General features: G+C 34.3%; 1 protein-coding gene across 1 annotated transcript; it reads right to left on the bottom strand.

Moving 5' to 3' along the window:
• Positions 1-4,045: 4,045 nt before the first annotated feature.
• On the bottom strand, positions 4,046-9,251 carry LOC118053890 (disease resistance protein At4g27190). Its single transcript, XM_035065284.2, has 4 exons — positions 6,072-9,251; positions 4,861-5,493; positions 4,606-4,742; positions 4,046-4,422 (listed from the first exon to the last, which is right to left on the bottom strand). The coding sequence occupies exons 1-4, from the start codon at positions 9,192-9,194 to the stop codon at positions 4,398-4,400; spliced, it is 3,918 nt and encodes a 1,305-aa protein (XP_034921175.1). The 5' UTR covers positions 9,195-9,251; the 3' UTR covers positions 4,046-4,397.
• Positions 9,252-19,205: the final 9,954 nt, after the last annotated feature.

Below are 19,205 nucleotides of genomic sequence, written 5' to 3'. Positions count from 1 at the left end.
CACTCTTATCCTTCTCCTTTTCTTTCTCAGTTAAAAGGTTAGCCAGGGTCTGCATGGCCTGCCGAATTTTATCCAAAGCACTATCAGTATAAGATACCCTATCATGGGATTCCTGCTCCTGGTTCTTACCAACATCCAGACCATAATCTCCCTCAAATTCAACCTCATCCTGAACTTCTGCTTCAATTGGTTGCGGCGAAGGGTTTCTAACTCTCTTTTTGCGCCTCTCCTTCCTAAGTTGAGCGATAGGAATGTCCTCTTGATCATCGGTATTAATTACATGTTTAGCCCTCGGCATATTTCCTAAAAGAATGCATATGTATATGTATCAACATAACTAAAAAGGAGTTTTAAAGACGACATACCAAACACGAGATTGAAGAATTATAAGGGGAATGACATCCAGACAAGATAGATCCTAAGCTCCACATATTACGAGGGTTTTAACAAAAACAAATAGATTACGAGTTTTTTTTTTTTTGAACAATAATAAATAAATAAAATAGATTATAAAGTTTTAATAAAACCATGCTCTGATACCACCTTTCTCACGACCCGAATCCCGGGTCCATGACCGGCAACGCAGGAGCGGTGTCGAAAGGACACCTCACCTGCGCTAAGCCTCAAAACGGACATATCAAAAGAACAATTTATTCAAAAATACGCAGCGGCTCATAATATTCAGAAATATCGTATGATTCAAAACTGATAAAACCGAAAGATAGTTATTAAAACAAAAATAATAATTCATAATACATTTACATTGTCAAAATTCCATACGTAATTAAAACAAGGTAACGGTGGAGCGTCTAAGACATCAAATCAACTGAAAGGAAAACCTCGCGAACAAGCAAGGCATACCGACCAGAACTGAAGAAGCGGAAACACTCAACAAAGTTCCAGAAACTAAGAACCTGAAATAATATTAAAAAAATGAGAGGTGAGTTCAACCAACTCAGTGAGGGAATAACATTTAATATACATTTCAGATATTAATAATTTGCAAGATGATTTATCTTAATATACATATACATATACTTACTAAACATATTATCATAACGTAACATATTATCATAACGTAGTGGATTACATGTCAGAGATCAGATGACACCCGAAGGTGACCAGATGACACCCGTCGGTGACCACTGTGGGATGATCAATCACCACAGGCTGATGCCTCTCTCACTAGTTAGGTAACAGAATACTATGTGCACACAGGCTAACTATTCTCCGTTAGCATGGAGTTACTGACAAGTCCCATATCAAGGCATAATAGATATTCACAGAATCATCAAAGAAACGTATATCATATCAAATAGAATTTACTTTATCAGATTGCGAATGTAAATTCAAGAATAAATGAGTACTCGGAAAATAAAGCAACATATATAAATATTCAAGAAATTTACTAGTTGTACTCATTTTATAATCAACATACATATTTATTTATATTATATGCATATTAAAGATTATTCCACTCACCCGGAAAATACTGAACTAAAGGAATGTCAGACGAAAGACCCGAAAATCCGATTAAGGATCGTTAGGAGAACCTACAATAAATATATGAAATATACTCAAAAACGAATCAAACAAAAGATCCCAATGCATAAAAGGAAACCAGGCTTAATCTCCTAAGTTTAGGGACTAAAACGACAATTTTCCAAAACAGGGACCAAAATGTAATTTTGCCAAAATTAGAGGACCAAACTGCAAATACCTAACCATACTGAAATTTATCCATAATTCGTCCTTATATTTGTCCAGAATCTTGAATTATGCCCCAAGGTCCAAAATGTGATTTTATCAAAATATTAGGGGTCAAATCGTAATTTGTCAAATTGGAGGACCAAACTGAAAATATTAATTATACTGGAATTTTGTCCTTAAATCATCCTCAGTTCTGTTCAGAACCTCAATTAATGCCCCAGGGACCAATCTGTAAAATTTCCAAAGTTCGGGGACTAAACTGCAATTTCCGTAAATTGAGGGACCAAACTGAATTTTCGTCATCTTCAACCTCAAACCCAGAATTTCAACAGATCACCTACTGTTATCCCCTGATTTCTAACACAATTTCACCATTTAAACAAAATCATAACTCAAAATCATTATCCTTCAATTCAATCTCTCAAAATCAACTAATTAATCAAATACCCACAATAATCAACTCCTAACCTTCAAATTAATTCATCATTTAACTCAAAATACAAACTTCAAAACTCTAAAATTAATCAAAAACCGAAATTTAACATATTATACACTTCAAACCATAAATCTTACCTTTTTAAACTTATTTCCTCTACTTCTCTTCTCCTTCCCTTCCTTTTCTCCTTTCTTTTCTTCTTCTTCCTTTTTCCCTTTGTCTCCCGTAGCTCTCTTTCTCTCAAAATCAGATCATTCCTTCTTCTTCTTTTTTCTTCTTCTTATTTATATTTATCAACTATTGTTCAATTACCACACTACCCTTCAATCATTTATACCCTCTTTTTAAGCCTCCAAGGGCTTTATTGTATTTTCCAATCTTTTAATACAAAACATCACAACTACTCTCATTCTAGTTGATAAAAATTAAACATAAGGTAATGTGAGGATTTGCAAGTTTAAAGCCCAAAAAGCTTTTACTTGAAGGGGTATGTTAGATAGTAATATAAATCATATCTTAGAGTCTCACTTAACAGCTTAAGCTTTTAGGTGAGATGGTTCTTCAACATGGTATCAAAGCAAGTTTGGGTAAGATGGTTGTCATACTTCTTTGACATTAATGATAAGCAGTCATGAGTTCGAATCTCACTAGCCTTATTTTATTTTATCAAAATTAAGGATAAGTTATTATGGGCATATGCAAGTTTCAACATTAAAGAACTTTCATTTAAAATGGTGTGTTGGAGAATAATATAAATCATATCTTGGAGCTTTCATGTGCATGTAAAAAATACTCTACACAATCTGAATAGTAATACATATATTTGAAAAAAAAATATGATTTTAATTCAAGTAAAAAATACTTTTAAAAAGTATCATGCATTATAATAGTCAACACAATCTAACTCATGATATATATTTGAGAAATCACATGGTATTTTATTTTTGGTATAAAATATTGAGGACATAAGAAAATTAAAAACAAATAAAAGCATATACATTATAGATAAATTAGTTTTATGTCCTCTTCTCACATGAGTGAAATAATTTTGATGGTTTTATTATTTTTACGTAATGAATTCTATGATAATTTAATTATGTTATTATAATCTTGTTCATGTGTTAGTGTAGTAGTTATAATAATTTTTATTTATATTATTCCTATTGGGTTTAAATAAGAATAATAATACATATTATATCCATTATAAATGCTTAATCCAAAATTTCAATTATTTTTATAACATTTTATTTTTTTTTTCAACTTGGTATCATTGTTTTTTAATTAATTGAAATAGAATTTAGAAAATTCATATCCTAGAACTAAAATAAAAAAGTTGTATAACTTTTTTAAAAAATAAATAATATACTCATTCTCTTGATGCATATCAAATTTAAAATTTTAATTAGTGTTGATTTTTTAAAGAAATATACGAATATATCACTTGATACCCTAATCTTATTAAAAGACGGACTTAATTGAAAATAATAAGGTTCAATAATGTAGATTCAACTCTTATCCTATCATGTACTATTAAAGAGTTCAAAAGACTTTGATGTGAGTTAGGGTATGTTTGACATTGTAATAACGGTTATGATTCAAAGTATATTTTTATTTAGAAATATATATTTTTTATTTTTTAAAAATTATTTTTAATGTTAGCATATTAAAATAATTTAAAAATATAAAAATAAAATATTTTTTAATAAAAAATAAATTTTCAAAATTTAAAAGAACTTGCACCGCGATTTCAAGCAGCATTGCTAAGGCCTATTTCAAAACCTCATAAAGAATCATAATAGAAACAAAACATCAAAATGACAGAGAAAACATGTTTACGAGGCAAATACACAAGTCGTAGAGCCATTAGTTTGAGCAGAAAAGAGAACGAAAATCCACACATCAAACAATAAGCGCACACATGAGTAACATTATGCCCTTCACTTGTTTTTGAAGGTTCAGAAACTTGAAAAGAAACACAAATGGGCAAGCAAACATACGCCCTTATTTCTTGAGGTTCGCACAATAAATGACTGAAGACACAACATGACATGGGTAGACAACACAAACATACGCCCTTATTTTCTAGAAGTTCAATATCCTTCTTTTAGGAGTTGTATGGTAAATATGACTGTTACAATGTAAAGCCAAATTGTATATCATTAATTGCCGATGAAACAGTTGAAATTACTTCCACGAATTAAAAGAATACTCGCAGCACCACCGCTTAAAGACATGATTCTCCGTGAAATCATCACATGAAGAGGTAACCAGTCAACCTGATGCAAACATGAAGATTAACAACGACCATTCAGGCATATCGCATATGTTAACTTATTTCAACCAGTAAGAGTTGAAGGAGAAGGATAAAACATAAATAACTGCAGCCACATTACTTGGTTGGGGAAATATTGAATTATTAGCATGTTTTTCAAATCCCAATGCCAAACTAATCTTCTTACCTATCACCATCATGAAGAAAACCAATTAATCTTATTACACCCTCTTCCTCCTCCTCCTCCTCCTCCTCCTCCTCCTCCCACCCATTATTTCGAGTCCACATTCTACCAATGCTAGAACCCTCAGCTACTTGAGATACCTGCAAAGCCAATTCAAGCATGGCATACACATTCTAACTTGTAAGTCTTATTATCGAGTGAAAACAAGAAACAAAAGCACTAAAAGAGAGGCAAGAAATCATGTCAAATAAGCATCACCTCTGACTGAGCACTCATTGAACCATTTGTTGTAGTAGCAAATTTTGTGGACAGCTTTGGACATTGACGCACCTTCAACGTCTCCAGCCGGGGGAATAAGAACTCATAACATCCAAGACTGAAGTAGACAATCCTTGGTAATTGCTCTAGAGACAGCTCCTGCAGATCAGGGAGCACCATCTCCTTCTCAACATTGACAGGTGAAGCATGATCGTCCTGCCCAAATACTCCCAGTAGTTGAGAGGATTGGCTTACTCTAAGTATTTGAAGCTTCGGGAGACCTGAAGCCATGGCTACTGGGAAGAGACTCGTTAACTTGTTGCATTCATTGATCTCCATTCGACACAAACTGGGGAAGCATAAAGATTGGAGATCACTTCCGGACAATATTTGATCATTTCCATCATCAATATCCGTAGCTATGATTTGCTCCAATTCATCACAAGTTGATATCTCTAGAACTTTTAGTTGAACCAGACTAATAATCATGTTGCCTGTAAATACATGTGTCAGTCTCTCACATTTCCTCACCACCAAAGTAGTCAAATGCCTCAACACGAGACCCTTCCATATACACCTCATGTCAGGCACAGGCAGGGAGGACAACTGTAATGCTTCCAAACTTGTTAAGCCCTGCATAAAAAAAATAAAAATAAAGGTGCTAATTTGTTATATATAATTCCTCGTAACGTTTGTGCACTTTGGAACTATTATATAATTTTGGTATATAGGTGAACCAATTATCCCCAATACTTCAGCAAACTACTTAATCAACTAAAAAGATATAAATAGATAGGGCAATGGGTCATAAATCATAATTTTCCATATTTATGATAATCTAAATATAAATCATTATTTTATATTAGTTAAATTAAAAGAAATCATGAAAAGATTACACTTATTAACTGAAAAATAGTCTTTTTAATATTTGATTTATAAAAAAACAAATTATGACATTAACCAAAAACATATATATTAGATAAAATAATTTTAATTTTACATATTAGTAATATTTCTTGTATATAAAGTAAAAATGATTTATTATTGATCATTTTTTTTTCTTGTACATAAATTCAGTGCATAAGAGCTTATCGATTACTTTAGTTTTAGACATTTGGAGGAAGAAAGAAGAAATTATAACAGTGTATTGAAGCAGACAATTTAAATTAGAAAATAAAAAAAAAATTCATGGAGAAGTATAAAGGACTTGCTTGCAGCTGTGCCAACAAATTACCCGATTCTTCTTGGCCATCAATGGTTAACTCTTGCAAAGAAGGCAACTGGGCAGCAAAATTCTTTGGACCGAAGAAGCTGCAATTTGAAAGAGACAATTTTCTTAGCCGAGGGAAGTTGATGATGCCATCTCTAGTGAGAGCATCTCCCTCTCCACTGTAAAATATTTGCTTTAAATTGCTAGTAACTACAGTCATTTGTTCCAGGTTCAGAAGACTCGGAGACACAGAGACAGGGAAGACGTATTCCAGTTGACCACAATATTCTATAAGGAGAGTTTTTAACTTTGGGAAGCTTAGAGACTCTGGAATTATTTCACTTTCATCATCGTGTTCTCTGATAAGATGCTTCAATCCACGACAACTTCTTATCTTGAGTGTTTCTAGCTGTGGTAGACTTTGAGCGATGGACGGTGTGAAGATAAATGTCAGTTTGTCGAGAGAATCCAAATTCAGATGAGCAAGACTTTGGTGGCTGACATGCCTGGTGAGCCCCTTCCATATACATCTGAGCTCAGGCAAGCAGGACAGTTGTAACTCTGTTAAAGATGACAACAACGACAGCTCCTTCTCCTCACTGCTTCCTTCATCAGCCTCACCCAATTCAAAAACCTCTTCCAAAGATATACAGTCTTTAATTTCCACACCCCTTAGATTTTTCAAAGCCTGCCGCCATTTAGCTGGAAACAGAGTGCGAATATCCCCACATCCATTCACTTTGACATGTTCTAATCTTTGCAAGAAGTCCTCTTGCGACCCATGGCCATGGGTGGTCATCTGATCGGAGGACAATACTATATTTTCTAAACCCTCCACTCTACGAAAACTAATTTGAGACACAGTAGGAAACAACTGCTCAAATGTCTTCGCATTTAAGGATGTGGCGCTGATTTCACCCAAATATAATCTTGTCTTTGCAGTTGGGTATTCATTATCAAGTTCTGAGTACCCATTCCCTAACACCCAAATATCATATTTGAGCAACCTGGGAAAAACAAAATCTCTGGGAATGCATTCAGCCTTCGGTATCCTCAATGATAATACAGCTAAATGAGACAACGAGTTTAGTTCTGTTAGGCTCGCATTCACTCCTCCCCTGCTTGTCCCAACGACATCCCAATCCTTAAAGCTGTAACACCCGATTAGCAGTTCTTCTAACCTCTTCAAACTTCCAATCAAATTCACGGGAATCCTTCCTAGATTTCTACAACCTGTCACGTCCAACAACCTCAACTCCTTGAGCTCCCCCATTTCACCAGGTAATTCTTCAATGGAGTCGCACCCTATAAAACCAAGAATCTTAAGTCTTTGCAGCTCTCTCAACCAAATGAGGTCCTTGCATTTACACTCCATCAACAGCAACGATTGAAGGTTCGTTGAGAATTGAAGTGACTGCAATGACAAACACCCTCCCTTTAGAGACAAAACTTCAATTTCTTTCATCCCTTCAAAAAACCTCTCTGGAACATTCAAGCCACGATCCAGTTCTAATAATACAACTTTGAGCTGTGGACATACCAATCCTTCAGGAAGTTCTGCTACTTTATTGCCCATTAACGAAATTGCTGTGCAACCTTCAAAGCTTTTACTGCACATTGGCCACTCCTTCAACCCAATGCCTGCCTTTACCATGAATCCATATTCTTTAGATGATGCTATCTGAATAGCAACATCACGAACCAAGTCATGCATTTTCACATGCTCTTCAGTTTCAGTGCCTAACAGCATACAACAATCTTTGAGGGTTTTTATTTCCACGTGAACTTTTTCCCTTGCATCTTCAATGGACTCCACATCTTGATGTAACCCGTAGCCAACTGCATATCTCGTCAAGTCCTCAATTGGAATGTTGTAATCTTCTGGAAATAAACAGCATAGCAAGAAACATAACTTGGTTTTCTCGTGCTTCAAATAATCATAGCTCAACTTAAGACATGAATATGCATTTTTTTGTTCACCAATTTGTTCCATGTGCCGAAATTGAGAGTTTCTGAGCTCTGTGGACGCTACTTCCCACTCAACAGCAGATTTATCTCTTAGAGCCCTTCCCACTGTCACAAGTGCTATAGGCAGTCCTTGACATTCTCTCGCAACCTTCTTTGCCACTGTGTTCAAGGTAGAGTCCGCCTCATGTAAACCTGCATTGATTTTGAACAAAGCCCATGCTTCATTTTCTGATAAGAGACTTAAGAACACTTTTGGCTGGCACTCCATATAAGAACATATGTCTTTGAGACGTGTTGTTAGAAGAATTTTACAACCCCTGTGAGCATCACCAAATGGGATCCCTATCTCTTTCAAGTTAATAACTTTCCAAACATCATCCAGGATTATAAGCATCTTCTTCTCTGTCTTCAGTCTCTGCCATAATCGATCTGCTCTCCCTTCTTTAGTCTTTTCGTCAAAATGCAGACCTATACTATCTGCTATTCGATCCTGAATGTCCATGACATTTGGATTCTGGGATAGTGTAGCCATCAAAACTTCATCAAACAGCTGCGACTCTTTGGCTCTCCTGCCGACTTCTTTCACCAGGGTGGTTTTACCCACCCCTCCCATGCCGTACAGTCCAATCATATTGACGTTGTCATCTTCGAGAGCTTTCATAATCTGCTCGAAAGCTTCTTTTGACGATTCCGAGGGTGTGAGTCCCTCTGATGGAAGAAATTCTATGTCTTGAAGAGGTGCTTTGTGGGACACTTTGGGAAACTTTTTGCCATTTTCTTCAAGCTTTCTCAAAGTCTCTGTCTTCTTTTCCAGTGCCTTGCTTAACTTGAATTGTCGCATCCAGTTTGGGCACCAAGTAAAGCATTTGCCATTTTTTCCTTCTTCATTTTCCAAACGATTCACACCTTCAATTTCGTTTTTTGCATCTTCCAGCCATTTGTTGACATCAATCTCAATCTCTTCAGTATTCCTTTTAGCAACATCGACAGCATCTTGTAGACGATAGAGTGCCAAAGCCAGGCTCGTCATTTGTTCATTGAATTCTTGAACAAAATTGTTGAAACAGAACATATAACGGAACTGCTTGATTGCTGGTTCAACCAAGACTTCGGCTATCTTAGATACAATGGATCCACCAGCTCTTTCGATAGCCATTTTCCACCAGTCTGAAAAATAAGAGAAATGAGAATAGTAATTTTATCACCTTAATTTGTGAAGATATAAGTGGAAAGCAATAAAATAGCGGGAGGAACAAAAGGATATTAATATCTATCTATGCCAACGAGCAATTAATCCCTTGTCCCCTCATCTAAATCTCTATCCATGCCATCCACAAAAGTTACTTAGGGTGTTATCTCTTTTTTGAAGACTATAATATCTTCAAATTAATTTGTCATCAATCTTAAATTGTCATAATGCTGTTAATAAAATATAGAATATTGATATGGTTTCTATACATTTTAAAGACAGAATCTTTATGCCACAAAAGTATACCTTCAAATTCATTTATTTGAATAAAGTTCTGACTTTCCCAAATATATGAGAAAGGTACGTTTCTATAATAATTTTTAAATTTGTTTTTACAGGATTGAAGACGATGAAGATTATATTGTTATTGGGTAGAGAATCAAAAAGTAAAGACAACTTGAAATTAAAATTAAAATATTATTTATGAAAAATAAACCATATAAATGTATGAAATAGCATGGTGAGAAAATATTTTACATAGAAAATATTTTTTAATAGTAGTGGTGATGGATGTCATGAGATGACAATGATTGTGAAAAGGGTGCTGATGAGATAGCAATGATAACAAAAAAAGAGGTCATAGTGAGAAGGTAGTGGTGGCGGCAGCCATGATGGTGGTAAAAAAAAAAATGGGGGAAATAAAATATGTTAGTAGTGGTAGTGAGATACAATAGTGTTGAAAGTCAAGATATAAGATAATAATTTTGTTAAATATTTTATTGGCAAGGATAAACATTCATAAATAAACAGAAGTTTTGAATTTTGCAATGCATGAGTAAATGTGAAGGTTGTGTGCCATTTGAAATGAAAGAAACTTTGCAAAGATATTACGTACCTCAATCATATGAATGATTGAATAAAAACTTTCTAGATGAGACTTTGATTTTATTTTAACTTGATATCATAATTTATCTACATGTTAATGATTGTTCATAATTTTTAAGCAAAATGCATAGTTTGATAGAAGTTAATAGGCACCTCAAAATAATATTTTGAATAGTAGATGTGATTTTCCAGTTTGACAAGATTATTTTGATATTTTATATGATGTTTAAGAGAGATCGATACTACCTATGTTAAAACTTTTTATGCAATGAAAAAATAAGCAAAATTACACTAGACTGGACTTGAAATTCAATTTTCTATTCTAAATTAAAGATATATTAGAACTAGATTTGGAAAACCTAGGCGCATATTAGGCAACTCTTCTTGAAAACCTAAGTTAAGCTTATATTTAGCCTTATGACTAATGTGAGTTAAAAAAAAAATATCAAGCTAGTTTGGAAAGTAATGTCGTGGACTTTCATACGTTAATATTCAAGGTAAGACTTCACCTATAATTAAATGCAAGATTGTTAAAAAATGATGCCAATTATTTAATTGCACTATAATAGGCTATGTTGTCAAAATATAGATTTATATGCTTGGATTGAACATATTTTATAAACAATTGGAGATTTAATTGCTTGTTTAAGCTATATTGTGTGATATGGAGCTCCACAAAAAAAGGATAAAACTAAAGTGATTACTGATAATGAGAACTCCATCTTTCCTAGTTTAAAAATTAATCAAAGGTTTGATGATAAAAACTATTGATAGATGATTAGACTAAATATTAGGGCATGTAAATCTAAATTTTAGAGTTCATTAATAATGTTATTGTTAGTGAAATATGCTTTGTAGTAATTCGGTTCGTTAAATGTAGCATTGATTTTATTCATGCAAAACATATGTATTATTAACAAAGATTTTCTTTATCTTTAATATTCATTTATATTTAATTAATGAATCTAATATTTAATTAATGAATCTAGAGTAAAGATATAGTTCATGAGACAAAAAAGCTTTGCAAAAAAATCATAAAGTTATTATAATTATAAGATTCATATTGCATTAAAATATTGTTCCTAAATGTTCTAGGTCAATATTCTATTAAGACTGAACATTAATTAGAGCTATTGAGATTGGTGCATATTATGTTTTTTTTTTATGAAAAGAAAAATTACATATGTCTATGGAAAGTGACACGACCAAAAGCTTGATGTCTCTTCCCAAGTGCAGGAGTGTCGAAGTAATAAATAGCCCGGCAAGACCGGGGTCGAACCACAGAGAGGTTAATTGTATAAATTATAAATAACAAGACAACAACAACAACAACAACGACAATAATAATAACAATAATAATTATTATTATACTCAGTACGTAGCGTTGTTATACCTGAGAATGATCTAAAGATCGGGTCACAGGTTTCCAGCCTATATATACCGAGTTTATGAAAAGATAATATATATATTATATAATATAAACAGAATGTAAATAATAATAATAATAATAATAATAATGAAAGCAGAAGATGAAGAAATTAATGAGAACTTTGAGATGAAAGATTAACGTAAGGATTAAACAATGATAAAAACAAATGTCAAGGTTAGAGGATCCACTAATGGTACTTCAAACAAGTATAATATAAACTCTTATTACTCAATTGGAAACCACACATAAAGGAGGTTCCATTCCGATTATAAATTATTAACATGATTACATTAGTTATCTTATTCGAATAAAGCTAATACTTGTAAATGTTGGCAGGCATTCATGATTATAACTTATGTTAACAACAAATCAAGTTCCTTTCACAGCTCAGGTGTCGGTTATACCATACAGTATGAGCTATGAAAGTGCCAAGTATTTGTTGTACCAAGTGTTATACAACATAAATCTAGATTAACCATTTAACAAGCAAAGTATTAAAAGTGAACAAGATAACAAATATAAAACATGTTAGTATCCAACGTTAAGGTCCATGTTAAGTTTATATTATACTTATTCTTACACCATTAGTGTACCCTTTTCACCTTGACATAATTAACTTAGCTGAACATAATAAAAGAAAGAAACATAAATGAACAAGATAAGAACATAAATGAGAAAGACGTTAACTAAGTAAAAGAAAGGAAATGAAGTGCATAAACTTGATATTAATGAAAGAAAAGCATAAGCAATACAAAGAGAGAAAGCAAGAGCATGATCTTGATCTGGAAACCAAGATGCCTCAATACATGGTAAGTGCCTCCTTTTATAGGCCAAAATTTGGAACTATTGATTTGTTGACTAATTGATGAGTGGGTGGCCACATCTTGACTAGATAACAATCCTTATCTTCTTGTCTGATCAAGACGTCATTGCTAACATCATAATTTGCCCAGAATCCTCAAGAATGTTCTAGGAAATTGTCTCAGCTTTCCAACAAAAAAAAGATGAGGTCATTTGGACTTCTAGAACTCAAGATATGGGCTGAACACTAAATAGTGTTTGGGCTGCAGGACAGCTTCGGACTTCTTCGTTGTTCCTTCAATTTGGACTTCAAAACGACCTTTTCAAATCTTGGGCTCCTCATGAAAGTTGTAGGCTTTTGTCTTACCTTTCCATCCATATAAAGTGGACCTAAATCCGAAATCTAGAGCTCCAGATATGATCCAATTACCGAGCACTGTTCCGGTTTGGACTGCACCGACATCTCTTTTCTAAGTTTGGCCATCTCTTTGTCCTTTAACTTTCAATGCTTAAACTCATCAATCAATCCTTTTATTTATGTGATAGTCCTGCATTTAAAATGAGCATTTACCATAAATTAAGGTATCTTATAATATCAAACTTGTTATTATAAAACATACTTTAGTTAAGGAGTTATTGATACTTCAAGTGCAAAATGATGATATAAAACCTTGATAAACATGCACTTTTAAGTACTAATCACACCCCCCAACCAGCTTATTACTAGTCCCTAGTAATCTAAAGCGTTAAAATAGAGAAACAATTTGCAAGTTCCACAAAGCAAGGCATTCATCATTCAACTTCCATTAATCTATCCAGATAAAACAAACTCTCATTAAATTTATATTCCTGCTTCATACTTTGTAAACAAGATATTAATAAACCTTCTTTTTGTGTGCTCAATGAAAACATAGATGATGGGGCTTTTGTTGGAAGAAAACAATATTATGTTCAAATGTTTAAGGTGAACTTCCTTGGGTTGGGATTTTTTTTCTTCTTTTTTTTTTTTTTTTTTTTTTTTATTTATATACACATACAACTTAAAACACAATGTATCTTTAACCCATGTAACGAGTTTTAGGCTAATGACTCCCAGACCAGTTGGTCTTAGGGCATTAGGTGTTGAGACACCCCTACGAGCTTAACAACTCGGGTTGCAGATACTGATACGTAGATAGTGCAATGTTTGATTCCCTTAAGCTTTTCTCCTTAACCCATGTAACAAGCTTTGGGCCAATAGCTCCCAAGTCAGTTGACTTTAGGGTATTAGGTGTTAAAACACCCCTTCGGGCTTAATTGCTTAGGTTAGGGAGGCTACGAAACCAAACTTATCCACGTTTTATTATCATCAATACTATCTTTTTTTTTTCTTTTTTTTTTTCTTTGCAAATTATATACTATCCTTTTCCCTTAGTTGTTACCTTCAACAAAAGAACATAATTAATGTAATAATCCAATATGCAACCCACAATCATATGTTAAAGTGTGTGTGTGAAAATGAAGGTTTAATAATACTTGTTAAATGAGTATAGGAGCAGAATCAAGTGATAACAATGTGAGAGTTTGTAAACCTGAATATTTCAAGAAGTATTATGATAGACCTTGGTAATGAAACTTACTAAGATGCGTCTCTAGAGTCAATAAAATTGATTCCATACTCTGCCATCCTAATAACAATTTTGTCAAATGGTTTTAATAATAGCAAAAACAGTTAGCAAGTTAGTTTTTTTTTTTTTTTTTTTTTTTTTTTGAAGTACTACCCTCTCCCCCAACCAAAACGAGACATTGTCCTCAATGTTCGAAGGTAGAAAGATAGAGTATAGAAGACATCACCTGAAACAGCGAACAATGACAAACCTGAAATACACTTAAACAAACATAAGAAGTAACAAAACAAAATAATATGCTATTAATAAAACCAAAAGACACAAGTTTTCACAGATGAAGGCTCAAATCTAATCTAAGCTTTTTACGGCTTTCCTTAGTTGACCAATCTAGGCGACTCATGCAGGGATCAATGATAGGGATAAAAGATTGTAATTGGTCAATCAATTGTTCAGCAGTAGCAGCAGAGATTATGATTTGTCGTGCCGAAGATGTTAGAAATTCCTGTTCCACAGCTTGATCAAGGAAAGACAGCAACTTATCATAAAAACCATTAACATTTAACAAACCTATAGGTTTATGGTGAATGTGCAGTTGGGCCCAAGATGAAATATGAAAGATCTCTTCCAATGTGCCCAGACCACCTGGTAAGGCAATGAAGGCATCAGCATGGTTAAACATGGTATTCAGTCGGTCAGACATTGTTGGGACCTGTAGTTCCTCTCCAATTGTTTTTCCAATGATGTCCCCAGTTGCTAAAGCTTTGGGGACAACCCCAAAACTTGACTGCCTCCTAAAAAATGCAGCCATTGACACACCTCCCATTAACCCAAGGCTGCCTCCCCCATACACTAAATGAATCTTTCTCTCAGCTAGTACCCGACCAAGATGATTTGCTGATTCTAAAAACTCTTTTTCTTTCCCAGAACTGGATCCACCGAAAACACAAATATTTCTTATATGATGACTTGAGGAACCTGCCATTTCTACACACTTCTATATTTGATGAATATATGGGATGAGTAGAAATGAAGGGAAGGAAGAGCAGAATTTATAGATGAAAAAGTGAAAATGCAATCATGCCACCTATATGTAGGCCAGCTGTAGTCTCACAAACTCTCTCTCTCTTTATTAATTATTTATTTTGAAAAAAAACATTTATGTACAGGTAGTTGTGATTGTGGCTCACATCTTCCCTTAGTTTTACGTCCAAGAACGGCTTAAACGCCCTCTATGGGTCGGGGATAGGCTTCCCATCCAGTTTTCTTAAAAACTGGCAAACAGGGTCTTTTTTAGTCAGATTCCCAAGACTAAGTCGATCATGTTCTTTATGGAATTGTGGCCATAAATCATGAATTACACGATGCACATCTCCACTAGGATGCGTCTCAAGGGTCAACAAAAGATTATCTAAAGACCCCTTACTCAGGCCATCCTTAATGAATTGTATCTTATCTTCACGGTTTACAGATACCATTCCTAAAGAACGACATGTCGCATTACAAGTCCATCTGGCACATCGATGACAGACTTTCAGTCGTTTTGCACGACGTTTCTTTGCAAAAGTGCTTTTACCTGTTCCAGGCATGTGTGAAATGAAAGAATTGGATGACTCACCTGATAATCGAACCTTTGCTTCAATTAACCAACGGATATCTTCAGGAATTCCATGATTCATTAACAACCTCAATCTTGCACACCTAGCACGGTAAATTTTATTAATCGCATGTGGAGGCAAAGCGGGAAAATACCTTTTCAACTTTTCAAGAGTGGTGTCCATTTTCAAAAGAGAATTAGAGAAGAGATTCAAAGAAGGGAAAAAGAGTTTAGAATTGTACAAATATATACAGATATCAGTTATTTGGGAAACTGAAAGAACCGACTTAAGAGTCACGGAGTACCGTTATCCGCCATTTGACCGGGGTGAGAGACTAGCAAAACAAAAGTCACACTAAAAAGCAACAAAAAAAAAATGTGAGAAAAACAAAATAATCAACCTTTATCAATAAGATTATTCAAACCAATGGATTCATTTTCACTAGGAAACTCATCAAAGTAAGCTTTTAAACGATGTTCATTTACCTTCAAAACATTGTCATTCTTTGGATTCTCAATATCAAGGGCCCCATAAGGATACACATGTTTCAAAATAAATGGACCGCTCCATCTTGATCTTAGTTTTTCAGGAAATAAATGGAGTTGAGAATTATAAAGCAAAACTTTTTGACCAGTATCAACTTTTTGACAATTTTCACAAGTTTTGCAGAATGCATGTGTCCTTGAACATGGTGGGCCAGTAAAATCCATTTTGTAAGATTTTTGCAGTCGTCTCTCTTGATGAGAATTGACTCCCACATGCTTCAGAATGACAAAGTTTAATGACATTACTTACCTCATTGTCGGGAATGCATTTTTGAAATATTTGATCAGGACAATTTTTGAATAAGTAAGGGTCATCTAAGTAAAAGTTCTTCACTTCGTTCAAAAAAACTTTCCTTGTCTTCGGTACTCCAGTGAGCTGGCAAATCTCCTGTTGCAAGAAAATTGATATTTTTTAGCAAACCAAGGCATTGAACTGAGAGAAAGTAAGGATTCTTCAGGAAAGTAATCATCGATTGGTGTGATGTCAGATATCAAATCTGTTGTCACTCTTGACAAAAGATCGGCATCAATATTTTTGGTGCCTTTTTCATCCGTGATTTCTTCCTGAGAATAAATCATTTGCAAATCTTCATATTCATCCAACTCAATTTTACTCAAAGTAGATTCAAGTTGATCATGAACTAATTCTTCAATATGATCTACTTCTTGTAAATCATTATCATCTCCAGGCTGCTTGCAAACGTTGAAAATATTCATCTCTAATGTCATGTTTCCAAAAGATAACTTCATGAGTCCATTCCTACAATTAATCAATGCATTAGAAGTTGCAAGAAACGGACGTCCTAAAATAATAGGAAATGAATTACATGCTTCAACAGGTTGCGTGTCCAAGACAATAAAATCCACAGGATAAATGAATTTATCGACTTGTACTAATACATCTTCAATTATTCCTCTAGGCACTTTTACAGATCTATCGGCGAGTAAAAGAGTTACAGAAGTTGGTTTTAACTCACCTAGATTGAGACTTTGAAAAACTGAATATGGAAGTAAATTCACACTAGCTCCAAGATCAAGTAAGGCTCTTTCAATTTTATGTTCTCCAATAAAGCAAGAAATTGTAGGACAACCAGGGTCTTTATATTTCAAAGCATTATTGTTCTGAAGAATGGCACTTACTTGTTCGGCTAAAAAAGGCTTTCTTTTTCACATTCAGTTTTCTCTTCACAGTGCACAGATCTTTCAAAAATTTAGCATAGGAAGGAACCTGTTTAATAGCATCCAACAAAGGTATATTGATCCTTACCTGTTTGAAAATTTCAAAGATTTCAGAGTTGTGACTAACTTTCCTTTGTTTGATCATGGCATGAGGAAATGGAAGTGCTGGCGGGGAATCAGCCTTTTCTTTGCAATGTTCAGGTTCAACCCCTTCCTTACCCTCAGAGATAGACTCATCATCTTTCTCACAAGGTTCAAGAATAGGTTTTTCAATAACCTTACCACTACGAAGAGTGATGACTGATTTGACTTGATCCATGTGTTGGCTTCCAGAACTACTTGTATTTGCATTGTATTGCCCCTTTGGATTTTGCTGTGGTTGAGAAGGAAACTTACCTTTCTCTTGGAAACTGAGAGCAGATGTTAATTTTGCAAGAGCATCTTTAAAATCGGTCATGCTTTGAGCAAGTTGAGTGTTGATTGTCTCCTGCTTTTCAATGAATGCATGCAATGTGTCCTCAAGATTTCTTCTAGGAGGTGGAGCATAAGGAGGTGCATATCCATGAGAATTTTGAAAATTATGGTGTGCTTGAAACGGTGGATGTGAAGTTTGTGCATTGTTGCTATCACTCTTCCAACTAAAATTTGGGTGATTTCTCCAACCAGGGTTATATGTTTGTGAGTATGGGTTATGGTCGGGTCTTTGGAAACTGTTTAAAGCATGGGCTTGTTCATGGAGGCATTCCTTGAAAGAAGGCAAAGTTGGACAATCATTGGTTGCATGCTCATTTGTTTCACAGATTTGACACACAATGTCTTGAACAGATTTTAATTGACCACTCTTTTTCAATTCTAGTGCCTCGACTTTTCTAGCTAAAGATGCAAACTTGGCTTGGAGGTCATGATCTTCCCTAAGGTTGTGCATACCCCCACTAGATGTATGAGGTTGAGTTTTTACTTGGTGCCTCATAAGTACCTGTGGTGTCCCAATTTGAGCATTTCGGCTAGCAAGTCTAGGTACTCCATTGCTTCATTAGGGTCTTTATCTTCGAAAGTTCCATTGCACATCAATTTCAACCATTTGCCTATCTCTAGGTGTTAAACCTTCATAAAAATGTGAAACCAATCTCCATGTTTCAAAACCATGATGTGGGCAAGTATTAAGCAAATCTCGATACCTATCCCAACATTGGTAAAATGTTTCTCCTGGTTTTTGAGTGAAAGTGATGATTTGTCTTTTGAAAGAGTTTGTTCTATGAGATGGAAAAAACTTCTTTAAAAAATTGTTGTTGCATATCATTCCCAAGCACGAATGGATCCTGGTCTCAAATTTTGTAGCCATGTTTTAGCTTTATCTTTTAATGAAAAAGGAAAAAGCTTAATCGAATGGTGTTCATGCTACAATTTGAGTCATTATAGTATTACAGACCTCCTCAAATTCCCTTAAATGCAAGTATGGATTTTCTAAGTCTAAGCCATGAAAAGATGGTAAAAGTTGAATAATGCCTGGCTTAAAATTAAAATGAGATGCATCAGGAGGGAAAACTATGCATGAGGTGCACTTGTTCTGTGGGATTCATGTGGTCTCTAAGTGTTCTCATACGGTTATTCTCATTATTCTCATTATGAAGTGATTGATTATCTTCTTCGGCCATATTTTCTGAAAAATGATGAGGATACCCTACAAAGTCTACCACTTAATGTACGTGACCAAACTCTCATGCACGTGTAAGAAGAGAATAAAAGCAAGAAAAGAAAATAAAAGAAAAAGAAACAAAACAAAACAAAGGAAACAAAAATAGATAAAATGAAAAGTGAAAAGAGAAAATAAATTAAATATTATAATTTATACAAGAATTTACCTCCCGGCAACGGCGCCAAAAACTTGACACGACCAAAAGCTTGATGTCTCTTCCCAAGTGCAGGAGTGTCGAAGT

This window comes from Populus alba, chromosome 1, assembly GCF_005239225.2.
Source record: "Populus alba chromosome 1, ASM523922v2, whole genome shotgun sequence".
Lineage (NCBI taxonomy): Eukaryota > Viridiplantae > Streptophyta > Magnoliopsida > Malpighiales > Salicaceae > Populus > Populus alba.
This window is presented reverse-complemented; position numbering and strand designations above follow the sequence as displayed.

Excerpts from the sequence above, each read along its gene's own strand:
- LOC118053890 (XM_035065284.2), bottom strand. The coding sequence starts at position 9,194 with ATGGCTATCGAAAGAGCTGGTGGATCCATTGTATCTAAGATAGCCGAA. Across the intron at positions 5,494-6,071 it reads ATTTGTTGGCACAGCTGCAA|GGCTTAACAAGTTTGGAAGC; the intron begins GCAAGTCCTTTA and ends TTTTTTATGCAG. Across the intron at positions 4,423-4,605 it reads TTTCTTCATGATGGTGATAG|GTTGACTGGTTACCTCTTCA; the intron begins GTAAGAAGATTA and ends TGTTTGCATCAG.